Source organism: Pelodiscus sinensis, chromosome 3, assembly GCF_049634645.1.
Source record: "Pelodiscus sinensis isolate JC-2024 chromosome 3, ASM4963464v1, whole genome shotgun sequence".
Taxonomy (NCBI): domain Eukaryota; kingdom Metazoa; phylum Chordata; order Testudines; family Trionychidae; genus Pelodiscus; species Pelodiscus sinensis.
In genome coordinates this window covers 10,307,720-10,331,429 of record NC_134713.1, presented here as the reverse complement: position 1 = coordinate 10,331,429, position 23,710 = coordinate 10,307,720, and the positions used below count along the sequence as shown (strand labels likewise).

At 41.6% G+C, this 23,710-nt stretch overlaps 1 protein-coding gene across 1 annotated transcript; it reads left to right on the top strand.

Annotated features, from left to right (window-relative positions):
• Positions 1–1,083: 1,083 nt before the first annotated feature.
• Positions 1,084–12,087, top strand: LOC102459287 (cysteine-rich secretory protein 3-like). The gene is made up of 8 exons (XM_006137024.4): positions 1,084–1,215; positions 4,288–4,349; positions 5,056–5,172; positions 5,619–5,706; positions 6,878–7,023; positions 8,140–8,234; positions 9,134–9,222; positions 11,244–12,087. The coding sequence occupies exons 2-8, from the start codon at positions 4,290–4,292 to the stop codon at positions 11,252–11,254; spliced, it is 606 nt and encodes a 201-aa protein (XP_006137086.3). The 5' UTR covers positions 1,084–1,215; positions 4,288–4,289; the 3' UTR covers positions 11,255–12,087.
• The last annotated feature ends 11,623 nt before the right edge of the window (positions 12,088–23,710 follow it).

Below are 23,710 nucleotides of genomic sequence, written 5' to 3'. Positions count from 1 at the left end.
GTTGTTGAAGCAGTGTGCTACCTTAGGCTCTCCCCAAAACTCATACTTTTAAAGTATGAACCACTCATTTCATAACCCACCTTTTCTGCCTCCCCATAGCATGACTGGTGGACTAAGGTATTAAGCAATTGGATTCAGGGCCTTAAGCCCGAGGGCCCTGCTGGCCAGTGTGCTGGCAGGAAAAGTGCCTGAGCCCTTCTTTGAAGAGAATGGGGGAGTTTTGGAATCTGTAAGGGCTAACTAGGGGGTGTTGGAAAGTGTTACAATGATATAGGAAAGACTAGCAAAGGCAACACAATTTCTTCTGCTTGCTAGACAGAGTTTGCTACCCTTTCCCTTCCTCCTTGTTAGGGTAGATAAGGAATGAACAAAGAATGTAACTTTCTAATGAATACTCTGTGTATAAAAGTAGCATTATCTTCCCACTTCCCAGATTCATAACGTATGCAAACAGGGTCGTGTCTCCCCACCTCTTCTGATTTAGGGAATTTGTGGTGTGAGAACTACATGCTTCCACTAAAAGTGCTGTACACAGTAAATGGACAGGTATAATTCTATTCATCACATTTTATGCATATTCACATCTCTAAGTAGGGCTTAAGGGGAGTTGTAATACATATGTGTATTTACATAGTAACCTGCATAAAAGAATATACCTGCAGTTAATGTATCGCTCACTCAGACCAGAGTTTTGGCAGAATGAGTATCTACAATAAAGAAACCAATCTACTTTATCTGCTTCTGGGTCACCTGTACTTTTTCTAACAGTATTCAAGTTTGAAATCCACTGGTGTAGATGAATATTAGATCCACTATGATGTAGAGATTCTTAAGTGTGTCAACTATTTGTAATAACTCCTCCTGACGTGAGATTATGCAGTTCGCTCTGCTTGTGAAATGTATTTATCATGAACAATATATAAGAAACTCAAGTCAGCTCACCTGGAGGTAGCGATTTCTTGATTCTTTCAAAATACACCAAAGAAGGAAGTAAAAATGAAATACAAATAACAAATTTTGGGGGAGTGTGTACGACAAAGCCAGTGTGCTATCCAGTTCCAGTTAGGGAATTATTTCACCTGTTGTGACATTGAATCACCTTGCCAAAGCAGGAAACTGGTGAGCTATATATAATGGTCCAGAGAAGCAATCCATTCACCGCCGCAAACTGTTGACAGGCACAGAAGACATTTCCTATCTGCCCTGAAAGAACAGGTAAGCTTTCTGTTCCTTTATTTAACACATGAAAACCTTGTTCTCAGGTTTTTAAATATAATCTTCTATAGAGAAGACTGTTTGAAATATTAGAGTGCTCAAATGCCTTGATTTTATTTTCAGTGAAATGAAGCAAGGTAAAAAATAGCTAAGGGCTATTTAGCAAAAGTAAGAAGTCTGCAGGGAGGGGATCAGATGTACACACTAGAAGATTTCTGCCTGTAATGCTGAAATAATACACCCTGGAGATATTAAGGCACTGATCCAGCAATGGTGCACATGGATCCGTCCAAAGAGGTCAGTGAAGCTTTGCACAGATACAGAGCAGACAGTTGATTGCACTCTATCTGTACATTGCAGCTAGTTAAAAATAGGTAGTGCAAAAAACACACAAATTATCCGTGATGACAAGGGAAGCGGTACTCTGGCAGCTGATAGGTCCACAAGGGGCTACAGAACAAGCAAAGCTTGGCCACCTCTATGCTAAGCAAAGACATTTGGATGAAAGTTTTTCTATACATGTATGTAAGTAGGAGTCGCACTGACTTTCAGTATATTACAACAGGCATTTTTGTAACTTCTCCGAATCATGTACAAATCAGTTGTATTTTGTTTATTAACAAAATTGACAACAGAAACACTTCTGCCATATCTTTGGAGGACACTTCTCAGCCTTATTTGCAAATTTAACAATATTTAAAATTTCAATGAGTGGGTTATTTCCACTTCAGAACCTGCCACAACATTTATTTTCCTGAGTTTTAATGCTAGCACCATTTGTATGTGAAAAATGATTTTTTTCATTTGGCTGAGACCACAGTTGTTTCCTGGTTTCATCCAAGATCAGACACGTTTTTGCTTTTAATACTTACGGATAGCTACAAATTTAGCAAAAAAACCACCTCCCAAGTGCTGAACGAAATGCAAGAATTTTTTTTTATATTATTGATATTTCTTTAGTCAATAGTGCTGGGGAAGTCATGCATACTATTACATTAGGAAATAGCAAAATAAAGGTCTACGGTAACAAATGAATAGTACAGCTTGAACCTCTCTAATCTGGTACCTCAGAAACTGACCGGTGCTGACCAAGTGAATTTATTGACCCACAGGAGCTCAATATTGTCTAGCAGCATTATCAATATTTCCATTGCTTACTGGGACCTTAGAAGACATTTAGATGTTAACTAGAGCTAAATAACAGCACAGAACACTGAGAGTCAGGACTGGTGGCTGTAAACAAACTTTATGAGGCCACAGGAAACTTGGCCACACCCATGATCAGTGGACCCCTGGCTAACCAAAATCATGCAGAACCATAGATGTTGCCAGACTAGAGAATGCTGGACTAGGAATCCTAAGAGGGGTAGAGGGGAAGCCATGTTCGTCTGTAGCTTTACTAACAATGAGAAGTCCTGTAGCACCATAGTGTGTGTGTGTCTGTCTGTCTGTCTTTCTCTCTAATCATCATGAACTTTCATGGGCAACACCTACTTACTCAGATGAGCCGAGACTAGAGAAGTTCAACTTGTCCTTATAGCTTAGTCAACTAAATGCAGTACCATAAAATGTATTACCACGAAAGAAAATGTATATCTATCAACCCTAAGTATCAACATTAAATTGTGTAATGTTTATATATTTTAGAGGTTATGGCCAGATGCTCAGCTAATGAAAACTTGGTTCCATTACCAGTTTAGGAACTAGCCCATAATAAATCCATATGCCACAGACAGATATGACAATTCAAAACTTTCTATGTTCAAATCTGTATCTGGGGAGCTGAGATTAGAACCTTGGTTCTAAAATCACATAAAACTCAGGATTAAACCAGTTTAAATGAAGCAGAAACTCTTATTGTTTGCAGTAAGGTCATCTACCACAGGATGATGTCACCAGGCCATTATACTATTAGGCTATGTCTACACTGCGAGTTTTTGCAGCAGAAAATATGCTTATGAGGGACTCATTAGCATGAGTTGTGATGTCATTAGCATATTTTCTGCCTTTTCTATTTGCGCAAGGGGTTTTTGCGCAAAAAGATGCAGTGTTGCTGCTTCTGTTTTGTGCAAGGCCTCTGTTTTGCACAAGATCCTTATGCCTGTCTTGGAGACTCCCTCCAGCAGCATATGGGAAGGTCTGCCAGCTGCCACCTCATTATACCAGGAAAATCTCAAACCAGAACCATCACCACTACACCATCCCACTACACCACATTTGCACTGGCTTGTGTTGCTGTGCATAGTTCACCCCAAAAGTTTTTCCAGAAAAGCACTGATGATTTTACAGTAGATCGTCAGTGCTTTTCCGGAAATTCAAGAGGCCAGTGTAGACAGCTGGCAAGTTATTCCGGAAAAGCGGCTGATTATCTGGAATAAGTAGCCAGTGTAGACACAGCCGTATGTGTCTAGCAAGGGCATATTACCGAGTTAGGTAGTGCATCTGGTAAGTCAGTACATCACTTCTGCAGTCTCTATAGACAAGATTCCTATGGAGCTCGAGGTGGAAGCTAAACCTGTCGCCATGTAATGAAAGCCCCAGGATGGGGTGGCGTCGGTGGTAATGTCTCCCCTTTCTTCCTGCAGGGAAATTTGAAACTCTCTCCTCATTTAATTCAGACCACCACTGCATTAGGCCACGGTCTAAAAGACAGCCCTCTTGTATACCAGCATGTGCAGAGAGGAAAAAAACAGGAGGCTGGTTGGTCCCTAGTACTTTGAAAAGTAACAGAGAAAGAAAGGAGGCTTTTTCTCTCTAGTGCAGCGGTTCCCAACCTTTACCAGATGGGGACCCATTTTGACAATTCAGGAAGACTTGGTAACCCAAGGCAATTCAAAAACGGGGGGACAAGAAGGGGCAGAGCCACCTGGGGGGACACTTTGTAACCCTTTTGAAATGAAATGGTGACCCATAGGTTGGGAAACCTTGCTCTAGTGTATAATGAAGTGGTGTCAAAATCATCCCCTTCCTGAATGAAAATATCCTTAGGTATCTATAGCATATGGCAGCTTACTTTTGCTGTAATAGGTTTAAATACACAGACAACAAAGTAGGTTGTTCTTCCCTTTTCAGAAATGATTCTACTCGCTGTACTCCTGGGCCTGGCTGCTGTGCTGCAGCAAACAACCGGACAGGTAAGATGAGAGCAGGGTGAGGAACATGTTTCCAACAAAAGTTAAAATTTTCAAATAGTTTTGCAAATTGAAAATCTGAAAAAAGAAAACATTTGTTCCCATGAGATAAAGCATTTCACTTCAGGAATTTCAGAACTCTCGATTTTGACTGGTCATTTTTTTCAGGTGGGAAAGTGAAATTGCAAAACCATTGAGTCCCTAAAGCACAAAAACAACAAAAGTGTTCAAGACAGACTAAATGCCAAATCTGGCAACCACAATGTAATTAATAATTAGATGAGGCAGAGCCAAGCCTGTCTTTACCAGCACTGAATTTGACCCAATATATTTTAAAAGAGTTTGTCAGTCTAAAAATCCTAAGATTAAATATTAGCATCAGCGTCTTATTGTTAAATTGGTCACACTTGGACCAGACATGAATAAAATGCCACATATCATAGACCAAAGATATCAGGATCTTACCCATAATTACTGCCTGATTGATAGATTCATTCTGATTAAATTAACTGTAAACATTTCATGAGCTGATGTTTATGAGGACACATTAATTAGAATTGATGCTATTGACTTCCACTGAGTTACTGCTGATTTAAAAATCTTTGCAAGGAAACAAACTCTTCCAATATTTTCATACCAAAATGAACTCAATATTTTAGACTCACACAACCACATACAACAATGACTATCGTACATTTCTTTAATTTAGGAACCAGGTGTTGATGCCCTGTCCACTGACAAAGCAGATCAGCAAAAGGAGATTGTTGACAAGCATAATACCCTAAGGAGAGGGGTGAACCCAACTGCTAGCAAGATGCTGAGGATGGTAAGATGCATTTTGCAAAGTAATTTGTGATGTACCCAGACCCTGCTAATGTTACTAGAGAATTTTCAAGGTTTCAACATTTCAGTGGCAGAAAATATGCTATGTGACTCCTTTCTTGCCTAAAATGTTATCCAGCACAGGACTTGTGAGGGGAAGGGAGCAGGTTGGATATGATAAATCTTGCAGCTTGTGAATTATGATGTCTCCTTTGGAAGTGAAGAGGAAAACAATTAGCTCTGGTCTGCCAGGTTGTCTTGTGAGATGTTCTCCATGGAGCTAATCACTATGATTTTTAGTTTCCTCCTATGCGATGCAGCCATAGAGCGCTGCTCCTTTTATGATCCAGATGAAAGAGAAGGAATTATGAAGAAAACACTGTTTCCAAGTGTCTGTTTACTCACTAAGAGGTACGCAGCTGAACATCTAACGTTTCTCATTTCATTAAGGAATGGAATGCTGAAGCTGCAAAGAATGCCAAGAATTGGGCAAATCAGTGCACTTTATCCCACAGCCCCCAAGAGCAAAGGACCACTAGTAAGTAAAATGTTAATTTGAAATAGTAAATGCATCATTGAACCATTTATATGAACAGTGTCCTGGTAATATAACTATTTCTTATTTAGTGGTATTAGTATTATGGTGAATGAATAATATTTACTATTCTGGATGAATGAATTCATCTATTCTGAAATAAGACTGCATCATATTTAGCGTTAAGCATCTCTTTGTGAAGACAGAATATTTCCATGAAATTTTGCAATTTTCAAATTTTGAAAAAACTAGGAACATTTATTTTTTAAAGGAATCTCTTTATACTCCCCCATCTCCTACCGTTTCTCTGCAAACATGTCCAATGATATGAATAATTCTGTGTTTCACACTCAATCACTTTTCACTGAGGTCATTTACATTGGTTAACAGTATGATGAATACTGTCGGAATAGTCAGTATTAGACTATTCAGGACTCATTGGAGAAGGAACCAAGTTGCAATGTCAAGGAATTGTCTTGTGCTGACAGTAATGGAAGTTTGGGGGATCCTTGGCATTTAGGCAGATCTAGGCTAATTTGTCTTTAGCATGGGGATTTAGACAAACAGCTGAATCGTTGAATACTTCTGAGAACCAAAGGTAACCTTTGAACTTTTGGGATTTTCCCAACGCTATTTGGGGTCAGGAAGGAATTTTCCTCCAGGGTAGATTGGCGGAGGCCCTGGAGGTTTTTCGCCTTCCTCTGTAGCATGGGGTACAGATCACAGCTAGAGGATTCTCTGCATCTTGGGGTCTTCAAAGTATTTGAAGGCTTCAATATCTGAGATATAGGTGAGAGGATTATTCTCGGAGGGATGGGTGAGATTCTGTGGACTGTACTGTGCAGGGGGTCAGACTAGATGATCATAATGGTCCCTTCTGACCTTAAAGTCTATGAGTCTATTCACTTGTGTTCTGAAGAGTGACAAAGGGCAGGTTGAGGGTATTAGTATTCAGTACATGAAACAGATTCTTTCCACCAGGCTTTCCTAGAAATTCCTAAATCTTCAGCTGGTTCTCCTCATGTGTCCTGTTGTGAGGGCAGGGGACTGGACTTGATGACCTCTCAAGATCCCTTCCAGTTCTATGAGATGTATCTCCATATATTATAAAACACTTGCATCTTCTTAAGTCCTTCTCATCAGCTTTTGTGAATGCTTTCCTTTCCATTTCCAGCGGTGGGATGTGGTGAAAATCTCTACATGTCAAGTGCACCCAATTCCTGGTCAGATGCCATCCAAACCTGGTACAATGAGGTGGAAAAGTTCATATATGGCACTGGGGCAAATCCACCAGAAGCAGTGATAGGCCATTATACTCAGGTAAGCACCATAGCACAACTTGTAATAGTCATGATTTAATGGATACATCTTTGGGCTAAATGATTTCCAGGTGTAGGAGTAATAACAGCCTAAATATATTTAAAAGGAATAAACAGAGAAAAGGATAAGAATTATTCCAACAGAGCAGACGTTATGGGAGAAATAACAAAATAAAACTGTGGAAACTGTAGACTAAATATCCTGACAGGGAGGTCTATTAGACCAAAGATAGTGGTGGAAACACTACGATTTGATCATTTAAATCAGCTTGGTCTAACCTCATTTTAAGAAATAAGGATGCACACAACATTGACAGAGTGATAGATAAGAGAACCCACCACATTCAAAGAAGTGAGATCACATTGGCAGAGATAATCCTCTAGATTTTTCCTTGTGGAAGTAATGTTGTTCTTGATGGATAGAAGGCAGAATCAGGCCCTAAATCTTACCTTCTGTTAGCTTTCCTTCTATATGTTCTTCAGACATGTATGTGCATCTTCACATAAAATGGTTATAAACTAATCAAGTTGATAGTCCTACCCACCAGGGAAGAAAGAGAGACCGAGAGAGAATGTATTTGTATTTGTATATATTTTGTAGGCATTTGGATATTACTGGAATGGGGCAAGATAAGAAACTAGAGAGATAAATATCTATAGGTTGGTTTACAATTGTTCTGTAGAATTGTATTTCTTAGATTTCAGGACCAGAATGGGCCATTATGACCATCTAATCTTATGAACTTCATATAACAACATCCAAATATTTTTATCCACTGATTCCTCTTCGAGCTCCACAATCTGTGGTTAAACCAATATATTTATTGTTATTTTTATGTCCAGATTTATAGATTCCAGGTGAATGTGAAGGTATCATGAGCTTGGATTCTATCCTCATTACATTCTATATGGCTTTTCTATAAAGCATCAGTAAAACCATGTGAAAATTACATACATGTTCAGATTCTTTTATATAGGAGGGGACTTTTAGTCATCCGAATGTATAGGATCGTGTGCCAAAATCTCAACTTCATACTAAAGGGTTTTTAAATGTATATTTTATTATATTGAAATATAGAGTCCTTCATATTCATTCATGTATTTATTCTGTCTCCAGGTGGTTTGGGATGAGTCTTACCAGATTGGATGTGCAGTTGCTTATTGCCCTGACAAAGAATACAAGTACTATTACGTTTGCCAGTACTGCCCTGCGTATGTATTAACTATGGATTTCATTGATTAGTGGAATTCCTTAGTGCTTTAATTCATTGAAATGACCCAAGAAACTTTCATCTACACTGCAGCCTAATTTTTAAGCATGCTTATGGGCAGAGGGGGGCAATTCAGGAATAATATTATGCAGGAATTACATTCTGAAAATATATGCATCCTCCAAAGCCTCAATAACTTCCCAGTGAGGTCTGCTCTGATGAAAACTCTAAGCATTTTTCTTAACAGCTGGGTAAGTGAAAAAGGAAATACTCCAATTTCTAAATCCTTAGGGGTCTGTAAGAAACTTTCCCTATGGAATGTTAACTTGCAGGGTTTGTTGCATCTTCCTCTGAAGTAGCAGTGCTGGTCACTGTGAGTCCTCTCTTCAGGATGGGACTTAAGCACTTGCATGTATTGTAAGCAATCTCTCCTTCCCAGTGAAGCCAATGAGTGAGAATTTCAAAGCAGTGCAAGGGTTTGGCCACACATCTTTTGACACATTTTAATAGTGGCAAGTTGGCATTTGAAATATCTGTCTGATGCATACCACACTACAGCCAGAGGTGTGTTTGCAGCACATGTAGATACAAAGGTACTCACTTGATTCTAGCTTAGCTTGTAAAATCTTGTAATGGGCATCAGCCCAGGTGGTATAAGGCTGTCTGACACCGGAGCACCCTTATTCACTTTTGCAGACCCATAGTATTGTCATTATTCTAGCAGAGTAGGAAGGGAGCTAGGTACAGACAGGGAGGGGAGATAGGTACAGCTAGTGAGGGGATGTCTACAGTAGCTGTAAATCATATCCCGGACTGCAGTGTAAATGTCCCTGCATGTAATGGAAGACGTGCGCTGCATGCTGGCTTTACATCTTATTCTCTTTCATTTTAACATTTCAGGGGGAATATCCAAGGCAGAATGAACACACCATATAAATCAGGGACACCGTGTGGCGATTGCCCTGATGCTTGCGACAATGGACTATGCAGTAAGTTTTAGCAGAATTTAAATATGGCAATGGTGAAGTTGTCATTTATTATGACAATGTTTAATTCACTTGGCCGGAAAGATTTGGGGTATTATCCCCTCAAACATCTTGCCTATGGAGACTAACCATGGGGCCCTTACTCACCCTCATTGTTAGGCATGTTATATTGAAACATGAGCAGGTGTAGGAGCTTATGTAAAGGCTTCTGAGGAGGGGAATTGTTATCTTGCGAGGGGACTGTCATCCTGGTCTCATGTCCCCACCAAGAAGAAGTCTGAGGAGGACATGAAGACAGGTTTCACATATGTCACATTTCAATATAAAGGAGAATGGGATTGATTGTTTTGCATGTCCTCTCAGGATAGGACAAGCAGTAACCATCTCAGTGAGTCTTCACAGCCAGGGCAGCGGGGCGAGCAGCCGGGCGGAGGGGGAGGGGGGGTGCCAGGCAGCGCAGGCCCCTGAAGGCATGGGGCCCAAGGCAACCACCTTGTTTGCCTTGCCCTAAAGCTACGCCTGGTTAGGTAAGTATATCAGGAATAGTCTAGGAATACTGAATGCTGCCTCAGTCCCTTCCATCCCTGCATTTCTGATTCTGTACTGAATAGGCCTTTGCCATTACTTGCATGTATTATTTTGTGATAATCCTTATAATCCACTATTGTGTCCGAGACCCTGTTGTGCTAGGCACTACATAAATACCTAATAAATAGTCCTGTTGAAAGGAATGAGAGAATTTATGGAATACGTTATACAGAGAGATTACAGAGAGAGATATAGCTATATATATGCTGCTTACTAGGAATCAGGAGATCCTCATTAATTTCCCTACCTCCACTCGTCAAAAAAGAAAAAGAACCTTGTGTCAATGTTAAAAATATTTAACACCTACATGGGCTAGAGGAAGTTCCCACAGAGAATTGCTTCCCACGAATCAATTCATTCAGTCCATAAAGGAAATGACATTTTCCTGGTGTCATTCTGAGTAATAGTCTTTGGGCCTCACAGTTGAACTACTGTAAGCAAGTAGCTGTACTCACTTCAGAAGAACTACGTGGTCTACCACGTGAGTGAGTATCACACATTTTAGCCGTTTGTATTTCGTGCACGAAGCACTTTGCCTCTGAGCAACAAGTTTATTCTAAGGCTCTTCGGTGACTCTCTACCTACAGAAGCTGCCAAGTGGTGTGTGAACCTCCCTAGACAGAGAGAGGAGGCTCTCACCTCTGCCCCCTGCCATGGTGGATTGTCACAGACTTTTGCTAACTTCCAAAGTCTGTTGCAAATTCAGTTAGATCCAAAATCTGTAGCTCTTCTGAGTGTATGTTGAAATAGCTTATTTCATGTAATTTGGTGCTGTCTACACAGTGTCAAATCATATAAATAGTAGCCCAATGTCTGTGATTCTGTAACGCTGAAACACTGGCTGTTCCCTCTGGGTGGCTCTGTTACCACCCGCTGTGGCACTTGGTTGACTTCTGCGCCGCTCAGGCGGACTGCTGCGTGGGAGCAAGAAGTGCAAGCAGCTCTTTGGAGTCTGCACTCCGCATGCAGCACAGAGGTGCTGCATGGGTAGCACGGGGCCCAATCAGCCGCTTGTGCTGCTTGCTCCCACATGGCAACCCAGCTGAGTGGTTCATGAGTTAGTCGAGTGGGCTAGTCGAGAAGCCATGGTGGGATTATTCTTCAGAAAAAACTCTACTGGGAAATAGTAAAAGAGAGAACTGATCTAGTTTTATTACAGGGAGACTCACCACCAAACCAGAGTTGTCCATCTTGTAATTATACTGTAATAAGCTGTATTAGAACAAAGTATTGTTCCACCTCATAAAATGCGCGAAACTGAGTGAACAATTTTTCTGTTAGACTTTTGCAGTTTTACTGATGAACAAATAAAAGTGAAGAGAAACAAATACTCTGAGACATGCTTATTCAATCAAAATACGATTTAAAAGAAATGGCGTCATGCATTTCCATTTCCTCTTGTTAATGCCTAATTTCATGCTTTCTTTTATTTTCAGCCAAACCTTGAACATATGAAGACATTTATTCAAACTGTCCTAATTAAAAAAAAAAGCATGTGAAAACCCGTTGGTCAAGGAAAAGTGCTTTGCCTCCTGCTGTTGCAACACTGAAATAAAATAACAGCCTCTGATTCCTCCGTTCATGGAAATTCTGCTTTCTAATAACAGAATCTTTTAGAAAATTAGGGTTATATTTTGAATCTTTTAGATGTGAATTCCTGCTGATGTCAATGGGGTTACTTATCTGAGTAAAGGCTGTAAGCTCTGACCTTTTACCTCATGTTGTATCCTGCTTTAGTTCTTTCTTTCCAATTGTAGTAGAGTTTTCTTCCATACCTGAAATTCAGCATTTTACAAGCTTGACTTGTACAATGTTGAATGAATAGATTTGAAATCTCATCAATATCAACATCAGCCTTTACCAAATAATATCTAAAGGTGTCACTTCCTTCCAAGAAACACTTGTGAAGTTCTTATTCTGTCAACAATCCCAATGAAACATTGACTTCTCTATTATTCATGAGAGCCATCTTAATATATAATCAATGGGATCAAATCTGTTCTTAAAAGTAAATATAGCACATGGAAGGAAGGATGGATGTGTTTAAGTCTCGGCTTGACAAAGCCATTGCTGGGTTGATTTAATGAGGATTGGCCCTGCCTTGTGCAGGGGGCTGGACTTGATGGCCTTCTAAGATCTCTTTCAGCTCTATGGTTCTATGATTCTATGGGATAGGGGACTATTCTCTTCATAACAAATACAGAGCTATCACCTGACTTACTTTCAAATGATTTGTCATTTCTTAATTGCTCATTAAATTACTCATTCAATGCTACAAAACTTGTTGTTATTTTTATTTTGTGTAAAATACTGTTTAGAAAACTGTAAAAAAGGAATCATATAAAAAATAGAAACTAACACAAATTACAAAGGATGAATATAGGCAAACAGTACAGGAAAGAAGGGGCAAGATTGGAAAGGCAAAGGCACAAAACGAGCTCAAACTAGCTACAGGCATAAAGGGAAACAAGAAGATATTCTATAAATATATTAGAAGCATGAGGAATACCAAGGACAAGGTAGGCCCATTGCTAAGTGGGGAGGAAGAAACAGGAAACTTGAAAATGGCAGAGATGCTTAATAACTTCTTTGTTTCGGTCTTCACCGAGAAGTCTGATGAAGGAATGCCTAACATAGTGAATGCTATTGGGAAGGGAGTAGGTTTAAAAGATAAAATAAAAAAAGAACAAGTTAAAAATCACCTAGAAAAGTTAGATGCCTGCAGGTCACCAGAGCCTGATGAATGCATCCTAGAATACTCAAGGTGCTGATAGAGGAGGTATCTGAGACTTTAGCTATCATCTTTGGAAAATCATGGAAGACAGGAGAGATTCCAGAAGACTGGAAAAGGGCAAATATAGTGCCCATCTATAAAAAGGGAAATAAAAACAACCCAGGAAACTACAGACCAGTCACTTTAATTTCTGTGCCAGGAAAGATAATGGAGCAAATAATTAAGGAAATCATCTGCAAACACTTGGAAGATAATAAAGTGATAGGGTACAGCCGGCATGGATTTGTAAAAACAAATCATGTCAAACCAATTTCATAGCTTTCTTTGATAGGATAATGAATCTTGTGCATAAGGGAGAAGGGGTAGATGTGGTATACCTAGACTTTAGTAAGGCATTTGATATGGTCTCTCATGATATTCTTATCAATAAACTAGGCAAATACAACTTAGATGAGGCTATTGTAAGGTGGGTGCATAACTGGCTGGATATCCATTCTCAGAGAGTAGTTATTAACAGTTCACAATCCTGCTGGAAATGTATAATAAGTGGGGTTCTGCAGAGGTCTGTTTTGGGACTGGTTTTGTTCAATATCTTCATCAACGATTTAAATATCAGCATAGAGAGCATGCTTATTAAGTTTGCAGATGATACCAAGGTGGGAGGGGTTGCAACTGCTTTGAAGGATAGGGTCATAATTCAAAATGATCTGGACAAATTGGAGAAATGGTCTGAGATAAATCGGATGAAGTTTAATAAGGACAAATGCAAAGTGCTCCACTTAGGAAGGAACAATCAGTTTCACACGTACAGAAAGGGAAGCGACTGTCTAGTAAGGAGGTTAGATAAATGTCTATCAGGGATGGTCTAGACAGTACTGGGTCCTGCCATGAGGGCAGGAGACTTGACATGATGACCTCTCGAGGTCCCTTCCAGTCCTAGTATTCTATGATAACACTGGCCCTTTATTTGAGACCTTTGTTTGGCTTTATTCTAACTGAGTTTGCTATTTTCATCCCAAAATTATTTGACTTTTTCTATCAGAACAATGACACCACTTCAAAATATTAGGCAGTGTTATAAATCTTCTCCAGTGGTTCTGGGCATAACTTCAGGTTTATTTTAACCAATTATTCTACTTAAATGTAATTAACCAATCCTAACATATTGTAACATGATTATCTATCCAGTTACATCCCACAACCTTACTTGGTTTACACCCAACAAACTTAATTATACATGAGACAGGAAAAAAAAAAAGCAAAGAACCAGACAGAGCCATGAAGATAAACAATAGAGAGAAGGGGTGCATAATAACACAGCAATAAAGAATTATGGATTTCACAACCCCAACTATTGATAAGTGGGTCCTTGCTAGACAGAAAGCTAGCAGCCTTAGTTTCTAGGCTCTTCCCTTCATTTCTTCAATATGACTGGTTTGGAATGTGTCAAGACTAGCTTCCTGCTTATTGCTGTCCTTTCTGCTTTACCAAAATCTTAGCTCAAGAACAAGGCATCAGACCATCATATTGTGATTTTGATTCCTTGTTTTTTTATCCCTGTAAAAATACACCAGAATTCTTAAATTATAGGTCATATGAGGCAGGCCTGAATATCTCGATCCTAACAGGCGCTGTCCTCAGGTATGGAAAGATGAAATAACACAACAGAATATTGTGGATATTCATTTGGTATGCCCGGCCCCCGCCAATCCTGCTGCCACTTAGGCACGTGCTTAGCTATAAGCAGCAGCTCATAGAACCTGGACCTTAGCCAGGAGACAGTTAGGCATTGTAGCCTGCTCTCTGGATTTGGTATTATTCCACTGCATGAGTCACTGGGTTCAATGCTGTGCCTCACAGACTGTGTAAGGCGCATACCAGGCCAAGTCAGAGCATGGTTATGACAACTCTACTCAAGCCATCAGGGAGTCTCTTGAGTATGGTTGGAAACTGCTAAGTCTTTTGCTCCATGCCAGACTTTCCAGATGCTGGAATAATGAGCACAGTGATTGAAACACTGAAGCACCAATTTTTGGTGACTAATCCAATTTGAGAGAAGAATTCATTTTTGGATCAACAGATAGTCCTATGGCACCTGAGGGTATGTCTACACTAGCCCCCTAGTTCAAACTAGGGAGGCTAATGTAGGCATTTGAAGTTGCAAATGCTCTTTTAAGCACTCTGCCTTCTGGGCACTCCTCTTGCTTAAAGAAGATGAATTCCCGAGATAACTTTTGCAGATACTAAACTTCAAGTGCATGCTTGTGACCTTGAACCTTCACTGGTATGTAAGGAAATGCTTGCTGTTGAGCACGTGACTGTTTTGCTGAATCAAGGTCAAAAGCACAATTAGTGAATAGATCATTCATTCATTTTACACCTGACCAAAAAGCTTTACCTAGTGATCACAAGAACATCCAATGTTTCTTTTAGTAGGACTATTCAACCTTGTGCTTCAGGGCTATGACAAATTCCAACAACTAGAGCTAAGAATGAGAGTTGTTGTGGGGAAAAGGGGACCACTGAGTTCTTAAATTTCCTCTGAACTAGCTGGTATTGGACACTTTCAGAGACAGGATATTAGATTAGAAGGTCCCCTGATCTGATCCAGTTTGGCAATTCTTACATTTCCGGTGAATAAGGCTATGTCTACACTGCAGTGCTATTTTGGGATTGTCAAATGGCTGCCCCCTGGCCTTCTTTGTGCCAGGCCGGGCCCCTCCCCCCAGAATCAGCATCTATCTTCCTCTGCCCCTCAATCGGGAGCCTCTACCCGGCACAGGGGTGTCACAGGACCAGCTAAGGGGTGCTCTCTAAGGGCGAACCCACAAGTCAGTCCCTTTAGAACTCACCAAAGGTCCTCCGCGGTTCCCTGAGCATCCCTTTTCCCTGGCACATCCCGTTAGAAAGTCCTACACCCCATCACCTATGGTCCTTATGGGTATGTCTACACTAGCCCCCTAGTTCGAACTAGGTAGGCTAATGTAGGCATTCGAAGTTGCAAATGAAGCCCGGGATTTAAATATCTTGGGCTTTATTTGCATGTTCCTGTCCGGTCGCCATTTTGAAATCTCACTAGTCCAGACTAACTGCTCGCGGCTACATCCCTCCAGACCGATGTCCCCGCCATCGGGGATCCAGTGACGTCGCTTCTGGTTCCTCCTCCTTCCGTTCCTCGTGGCCCGCTCGGGAGTATGACGCTGCCAGCAGCTGAGGAGAACACTCGGCCCAGCTGAGGCAGAAGCCATGGTGGCTTTTCGCCCAAAGCACCGGAGTGTGGGATGCCGCTGCGGCCCTGTCACAGGGATACTGGAGGTATCCATAGGTATCCTATGGCTGAACAGAAAGCCCATTTTTCAAAATATAACGAGCTTGCTATTCCAATGTCCTTGTAAACCTCATTCCATGAGGAGTAAGGGACAGTTCAGAATGGCGGGTTATTTTGAAATTTGGCATTCTGTAGATAGTGCCAAATTATGAAATAATCTATTTCAAAATAAGATATGCAATTTGCATAGCTCCAATTGCGTATCTTATTTCGACCTACAGTACAGTGTAAATGGACCCTAACAGATACCAACTCATTGTGTAAGTGGCATGATGGATTTAATGTTAACCCATCATTATAAACATGATTTTTTTTTTGGTAACTGTGACGAATACACTTGTTGTCAGATGATGACTGTGTCCATGTGGTCTTTCTGTGCACTGTCCCAGCTCAGTGCAAATAGTTGGCCCAGCAAATTTTGATCTAACCACTCGATTAAACCACAGATCTGATTTAGTAGCAAAGTCTCTCTCTCTCTGCTTGGTCACAGGGCCTCATTCAAGGCCCCTGATGCCAATGGAGAGACTTCTCAGTGAATTTCTCTTTTGTGAGTTTTGTAGGGATTGTAGGAAGAAAGAGGCAATATAATTCATTTTTATTTAGAAAGGTCTTCCTTGGGTTAAGACAATTGCTCAGGTGGACTTCCCTGCTCCTCGCCCCCTTAAATACAAAATGAATTTTGAATTCTTTGCTCAGGGACACCTCCTACAAAGGGTTACCAGATCTGTAGATATTTGCTTTATATCCACGGGTATCAGCATCCAGGGATATAGATGCGGACATCCATCTTTCATGTTTGTGCATATAGATACGAATGTGGATACACATTTTGTATCTGCACAGGGGTCTATGACTGGTATTTTGTGCAATTGATTCAGGAGCTCACCTGACAGAAAGTTTTACATGTGGATCACAAGAACATCCAAAGTTTCTTTTAGAAGGAATATTCAGAAAAAATTGTGCTTCAGGGTAAACCAAATTCCAAGAACTCGAGCCAAGAATGAAAGCTCTTTTGGGGAATAGGGTACCACTGGGCTTTTTGCTTCCTCTGAACTAGCTAGTACTGGACACTGTGAGAGATGGGATATTAGATGTACCCCTGATCTGATCCAGTTTGGCAATTTCTATATTACCTGTGAATAACAGACATCAACCCATTGAGCTAGTGTCACTATGTACGGAATGTGCATTCATCTCTAAAACCTGATTTTTCTTTTTGCAATAGTCCCAAAATACTGTTGTTGTCATATGAGGGCTATTATGAATGTTCTTTCTGTGTGCTGTCCCAGCCCTACGCAAATAATTGGCAAAGCAGATTTTTATCTGATTGCCTAATTAATCCACATACTGATTTAGTAGCAAAGGCAGTTGTTTAGGTTTATTGTTAACTGCATGTGGTCCTTGTATCCTATAGTCTCTACAGGACCTTTAACATCTGTATATTCTTTACAGTGGACCAGGTCAGTTAGTGGTGGAATTTTCCAGTGCACTCCAGGTGAATCAAAGACCTGAGTCTCCATTTTATAAACCAGTAGAAACCATGATGTGGTTAGGTAGCACCAGTAAAGGTCCCAGTGCAGACTTCTGGGGGACACCAATATTTACCTTTCTCCATACTGAAGATTGCCCATTTTCTCTCATATGTTTTGTTTCCTATATTTTAACCAGTCACCAATCCAAGAGAAGACTTTCCCTATTAAGAATGTAAGAATGGCTATGCTGGGTCAGACCAAAGGTCCATCTAGCTCAGTATCCTGTCTGCCGACAGTGGCCAATACCAGATGCCCCAGAGGGAGGGATCACAACAGGTAATATTCATGTGATCCCTCCCCAGTCACCCACCTCTAGAGAAACAGGCTAGGAATACCATTCCTACTCATCCTAGCTAATATATTCATGGAGATTAGGCCCATCAATGGCTATCTAGCTCTTTTTTGAACCCTGTTAAAGTCCTAGCCTTCACCACATCCTCTGGCAAGGAGTTCTACAGGTTGACTATGACCTGAGTGAAGAAAAACTTCCTTATAATTGTTTTAAATCTGCTACCTATTATTTCTTTTGGTGACCCTCCAGGTTCTTTTATTGTGGGAATAAGTAAATAACTTTTCCTTATTCACTTTTTCCATACCAGTCATGATTTTATATACTTTTATCATGTCCCCCCTTAGCATCCTCTTTTCTAAGATGGAAAGTTTAAGTCTTTTTAATCTCTCTTCATATGGGACCCTTCCAAACCCATAATCATTTTTGTTGGCCTTTTCTGAATCTTTTCCAATGCCAATATATCTTTTTTGAAATGAGGCGACCACATCTGTATCTTATTCTCTACCCCTTTTTAAATGACTCCTAACATTCTATTTGCTTTTTTGACTGCCACTGCACACTGAGTGGATGTTTCAGAGAACTATCCGCAATGACTCGAAGATATTTCTCTTGAGGAGTTGTAGCTAAATTAATCCCCATCATATTGTATATATAGTTGGGATTATTTTTTCCAATGTGCATTACTTTACATTTATCAATATTAAATTTCATTTGCCATTTTGTTGCCCAATCACTTAGTTTGGTGAGATCTTTTTGAAGCTTTTCACAGTCTATTTTAGTCTTAACTACCTTGAGCAGTTTGGTATCATCTGCAAATTTTGCCCCCTCACAGTTTACCCCTTCCTCTAGATCATTTATAAATAAATTGAATAGGATGGGTCCCAAGAAAGACCCTAGAGGGATGCCACTAGTTACATCTCTACACTCAGAAAACTTACCATTTATTCCTACCATTTGGTTCCTGTCTTTTAACGAGTTATCAGTACAGGAAAGGACCTTCCCTCTTATCCCATGACAACTTACTTTACTTAACAGCCTTTGGTGAGAGACCTTGTCAAAGGCTTTCTGGAAATCTAAGTGTACTATATCCACTGGATCCCCTTTGTCCACATGTTTGTTGATCCCTTCAAAGAACTCTATGTGTGTCTACACTGCCATCCTAGTTCGAACTAGGGTGGCTAATATAGGCATTTGAACTTGCAAATGAAGCCCGCGATTTAAATATCCCGGGCTTTATTTCCATTTTCCCAGGGGCCACCATTTTTAAAGGGCCCTAGTTCGAACTATCTGCCCCCGGCTACATGCGGCATGGACTAGGTAGTTCGAATTAAAGCTCCTAATTCGAACTACTATAATGTTATGGTAGTTTGAATTAGGAGCTTTAATTCTAACTACCTAGTATGTGCCGCGTGTAGCCGCGGGCAGGTAGTTCGAACTATGCGGCATTTAAAAATGGCGACGCCCAGGATACTTATATCCCGGGCTTCATTTGCGAGTTCAAATGCTGACATTAGCCACCCTAGTTTGAACTAGGCTGGCAGTGTAGACATACCCTAGCAGATTAGTAAGGCATGATTTCCCTTTACAAAAACCAAGTTGACTTTTCCATAACAAATGATATTCATCCATGTGTCTGACAATTTTATTCTTCACTATACCTTCAACTACTTTGCCCAGTACTGACATTATATTTACAGCTCTGTTATTGCAAGGATCACTGCTAGAACCCTTTTTAAATATTGGCATCACTCTAGCTATCTTCCAATCATTTGGTACGGAAGCCGATTTAAGGACAGGTTACAAACCAGAGTTGTTAGTTCCACAATTTCCCATTTGAATTCTTTCAGAACTCTTGGGTGAATGCCATCTGGTCCTGGTGACTTGTTACTATTAAGTTTATTAATTTGTTCCAAAACCTCTTCTAATGACACCTCAGTCTGGGATAATTCCGCAGATTTGTCACCTAACAGGAATCGCTCAAGTTTAGGAATCTCCCCAGCTGTGAAGACTGAAGTAAAGAATTCTATTAGCTTCTCCGCAATGACTTTATCATGTTTGAGTGCTCCTTTAGCATCTCCATCATCCAAGGGCCCCACTAGTTGTTTAGATATTCTCCCATGGCATTTACTTCCCTTAAGAGTCTTTGGTGAGGGACCTTCTCGAAGGCTTTCTAAAAATGTAAGTACATTATAGCCACTCTATCCACTTACTTTTTGGCCTCCTCAAGGAATGATAGTAGGTTGGTGAGCCAATTTCCCTTTAGAAAACATGCTGACTCTTCCCCCATAGGTTGTTTAGCAGGCTTCCTGTGTGTCATGAACTTAAATTTTGTTAAGTATCAGAGGGGTAGCCGTGTTAGTCTGAATCTGCAAAAGCGACGAGGAGTCCTGTGGCACCTTATAGACTAACTGAAGTGTAATTAATTTTGTTGTAATTAATTTTTGAGTCGTTGGCTACCCATGAATTTAGGGGTAGAGTGAGTTACATTGATATCACTCAAAGAAAAGTAACTATACCTAATTAGAAGACTTACCTAGCATTGACTGAGTTCTATGGGGCCTTGCAGATATAGTAACAGAGGAGGATACTGGGGGCAGATGCAGTAGTCAGGGAGGGGGGTTGAGGACGGACTCAAGACAGGGCGTCCCATCTAGCAGGGCTTTCTCTCTCCCCTCCCCTGCCAGATAGGCCTTCCCGCCCTACCCCCAGCCTTCCCGACTAGCAAAGGCCTTTTCTCTCTCCCCAGCTTTCTGGCCACTAGGGGGCTTATCCCCCCACAACTTCTATTGGCCAGCTGAGGACTTTTCTCTCACTTCAGCTTCCCCCACCTCCCTGGTTGGCAGAGACCTTCTCTCTTCCCCCAGCCTCCCCTGACTGGCAGGGACTCTTCTCCCCATCCACCAAGGGCTCCCCCTCCCCCAGTGATGTGGCCAGGGGCTGGGGTGGAGAACGGCTCTAGTGACAGGCAAAATGAAAGCCTTAGCCCCAGTTGGCCTCACTCTTGGTGGTGCAGCAGCCCCCAGTGGTCACTCTAAGTATAGCTCTCCCCTGTGTTTGCCGCCCCCAGTGGTCACTGTGAGTATTCTGCCACTCCTTTCTGCCCTTTTCCTTTCTAGAAAACAGTCCCATTCTCAGCACTTGACATTTTCCTTGCACAACCAACCTCTGACCTTAAGTTAGGGTAAGAGGAAGCTGCAGACCAAATCTGGTAGCCCTAGCTCTCACCAATTAGGAGGAGTTCTTGAACAAATGGACTTGCAGACAGACTCATAGACAGACACATTCCAGTATCTCTATATATTTAGAGTGCATCTGTCTATCTGTGAGTTCATCTGTTTGTGTATCTGTGAATCCATTTGTTCAAGATCTCCTGAACTGTAAGAGCTAGGACCACCAAATTTGGTGTGCAACTTCCTCTTACCATAACTTAAACCAAGATCAGTTTGTGGTTGTGCCTGTAAAATGGGAAGTGGTGGGAATGTGAGGCTATGTTTACACTGCTGGAAGGGTTTTGCGGAAGACGTTTTGCCACGAAAAAGCCCCATGTAGACAGAGCCATTTGTTGGAAAAAAACCCTTTTTTCACAAGATCCCTCATTCCTCAAAAAAAGGAACTTTACAGGATCTCACGAAAAAGATTTTTGTTCCAACAAATGGCCCCGTCTATATGGGGCTTTTAGAGGCAAAACCTCTTCTGCAAAAAGGATCGGCAGAAGATATGCAAATGAAAGCGCGATTTGCATATCTTTTGCCAAAAAAAAAGTCTGTGTAGATGTAGCCTCATGACTGTTTTCCAGAACAGAGAAAGGGAGGGAGCAGAGAGAAGAGGGATGCAATACTAGATTTGGGCACTGGTGGTAGCTGCAGCACCAAGAGAGTGGCCAGCAGAGCTGGGGCTCCACCATCTTGCCTGCCTCCAGACCAGATGAGTAGCTCCCAGCCCCAAATGTGGAACCTGCCTCCACTATGGGGAGTCTGCAGACTGGAGGAGGGGGAGGCAGAACCCGGAACCTGGCCTCCCTTAGTCAGTTTGCAGAGCATGGAGGGCTCCACCTGCAGGCTGTGGGGAGGTCACTGGAGGGGGAAGGGACTCACACCTCTACACATAGTGTACAGGCCAGAGAGGGACCATTGCAGGCTGAGGGAATCCCCAGAACCTTACCCCCTATCCCAACAGCGTGCAGACCACGGAAGAGGCCACTGGAGGAGGAAGCAGCCTCCAGAGCCTGGTGCCCCTCAGACAGCCTGCAGAACTGGGTTCCTAGTGTGGACATTCTGCTTATCAATTTGACATAAGGGAAGTTATTTCAAAATAATAAAGTCCTAGTTTAGATCAGGGCTAATTAAACCACTTCCTCTCCCTGCCCTCCATCTCCTGCCAAATTATTGGTCACACACCCATCTCTAGGCCTGTACTTCTTAATGCATCATGTTTCCAGATATCTATCGATCGCCCTGTTCCCCACCGATTGATATCTTAGGGTGCATCTATACTGCAGGGCTTAACTCGAAATAAGCTATGGAAATTGAGCCACATCAATTGAGTATCTTATTTCAAAATAGCTTCTTTCGAAATAGGGAGCTGCTACACAGCACTTCTTTCTAAATAGAGCACTCTGCCTCTGACTTCCTTTATTCCTCGAACAACGAGGGTTACAGGCGGTGGAGTAAGTTCCCAGTTTACCAAAGTAGGAGAAAAGATGCTGCCTTGGGCATTTACAAACTTGGTGGAAAGAGCACATGGAGATGGCGAGTCCTTACACACTATATATGGGACGGTTGGAGCTCGCTACAGGGAGCTGATTCCACTTCTCAAATTCAGCATCTGGAACGTGCTCTGGGGTTACTAGATAGGGGAGGGCTATTGCAATTTATTCAGCTGATCCTCTACTGAGGGATATCATTTTAATCGTTGGGAATATCACTAAGTCCCTCATGGCTGAACTTGTAAACAGTGTAAAGGCTATCTTATGGGGAGGAGAAGCCTGTGGCCAGGTTCAACAAACCCTGACCAGTCACCTTGTAAGCCCTATAAGATGCCTGCTGGGCTATGGCCTACTGAATTGGAAGGGACTAATGTAGCCAGCCAATTAAAAGAGTACTGGCCCTTTAGGCACACCTGGCGCACAGCCCTGGGGGAATGCACACTCATGATAAGGCTGATGTACCTTTACTATCCCGGGAGTGGCTGGAGGGAACTGGGTCTCAGCCACCCTTCTAAAGCCAAGGATTGGGGGTAGTTGTAGAAGCAAATGGACCTGAGAACCAGTCTGGCAAGTTCAACTTGGAGCATACAACAAGATTGATTGCTAATAGGGTCTGAGGTATGCTACCACATATGGGTTAGTACAGGCAGGACCAGGAAACACCTGGGAGGGGTGGTCACAAGAACCAGCCTTCTTACAAAGTATAGAACCAGTGTGCTACCCAACATTGCGTGCAGCAGGTAAATAGAATTGGCTGAGAGGGATCAGCTGTGCTTAATGGCCAGACTCTGGAGAGCGGGAGATGTGTGGGGTGGGTGGGGTTTAGACAGGGAAACTTCTCCTTGTAGCTGGGAAACTCCTCTTACCAAACCCATGTCCCTGCTGTGCAACAGCTTCACGTAATTGGGCGCCCAACAAGGCCAATTAACCGGACTGAAGCAGTACTGGAATCTACCTGGATGAACTGGGACCTTTTAACACACTTGCTAAGGCAGCTCCTGGCCAAAGAATGCCAAATGCAGTGGGATGTAGCCTAGGATGTCATTCCGACTGACAACTGAACTGCCTGCTTGGATTGAAGTAGCTTGTGACCTTTCAACATACCTAACAGACACTCATTTCCTTCCTGGTTGTATTACTCATGCTGTAGGGATATTGCTTGTACAAATTATATTATCAGTCACAGTAATGGGTTGTTGAAGCAATGTGCTGCCCTAGCCTCTCCCCAAAACTCATACTTTTAAAGTAAGACCCACTCATTTCATAACCCACCTTTTCTGCCTCCCCATAGCATGACTGGTGGACTAAGATA

Excerpts from the sequence above, each read along its gene's own strand:
- LOC102459287 (XM_006137024.4), top strand. The coding sequence starts at position 4,290 with ATGATTCTACTCGCTGTACTCCTGGGCCTGGCTGCTGTGCTGCAGCAA. Across the intron at positions 5,173-5,618 it reads CTAGCAAGATGCTGAGGATG|GAATGGAATGCTGAAGCTGC; the intron begins GTAAGATGCATT and ends CATTTCATTAAG. Across the intron at positions 5,707-6,877 it reads CCAAGAGCAAAGGACCACTA|CGGTGGGATGTGGTGAAAAT; the intron begins GTAAGTAAAATG and ends TTCCATTTCCAG.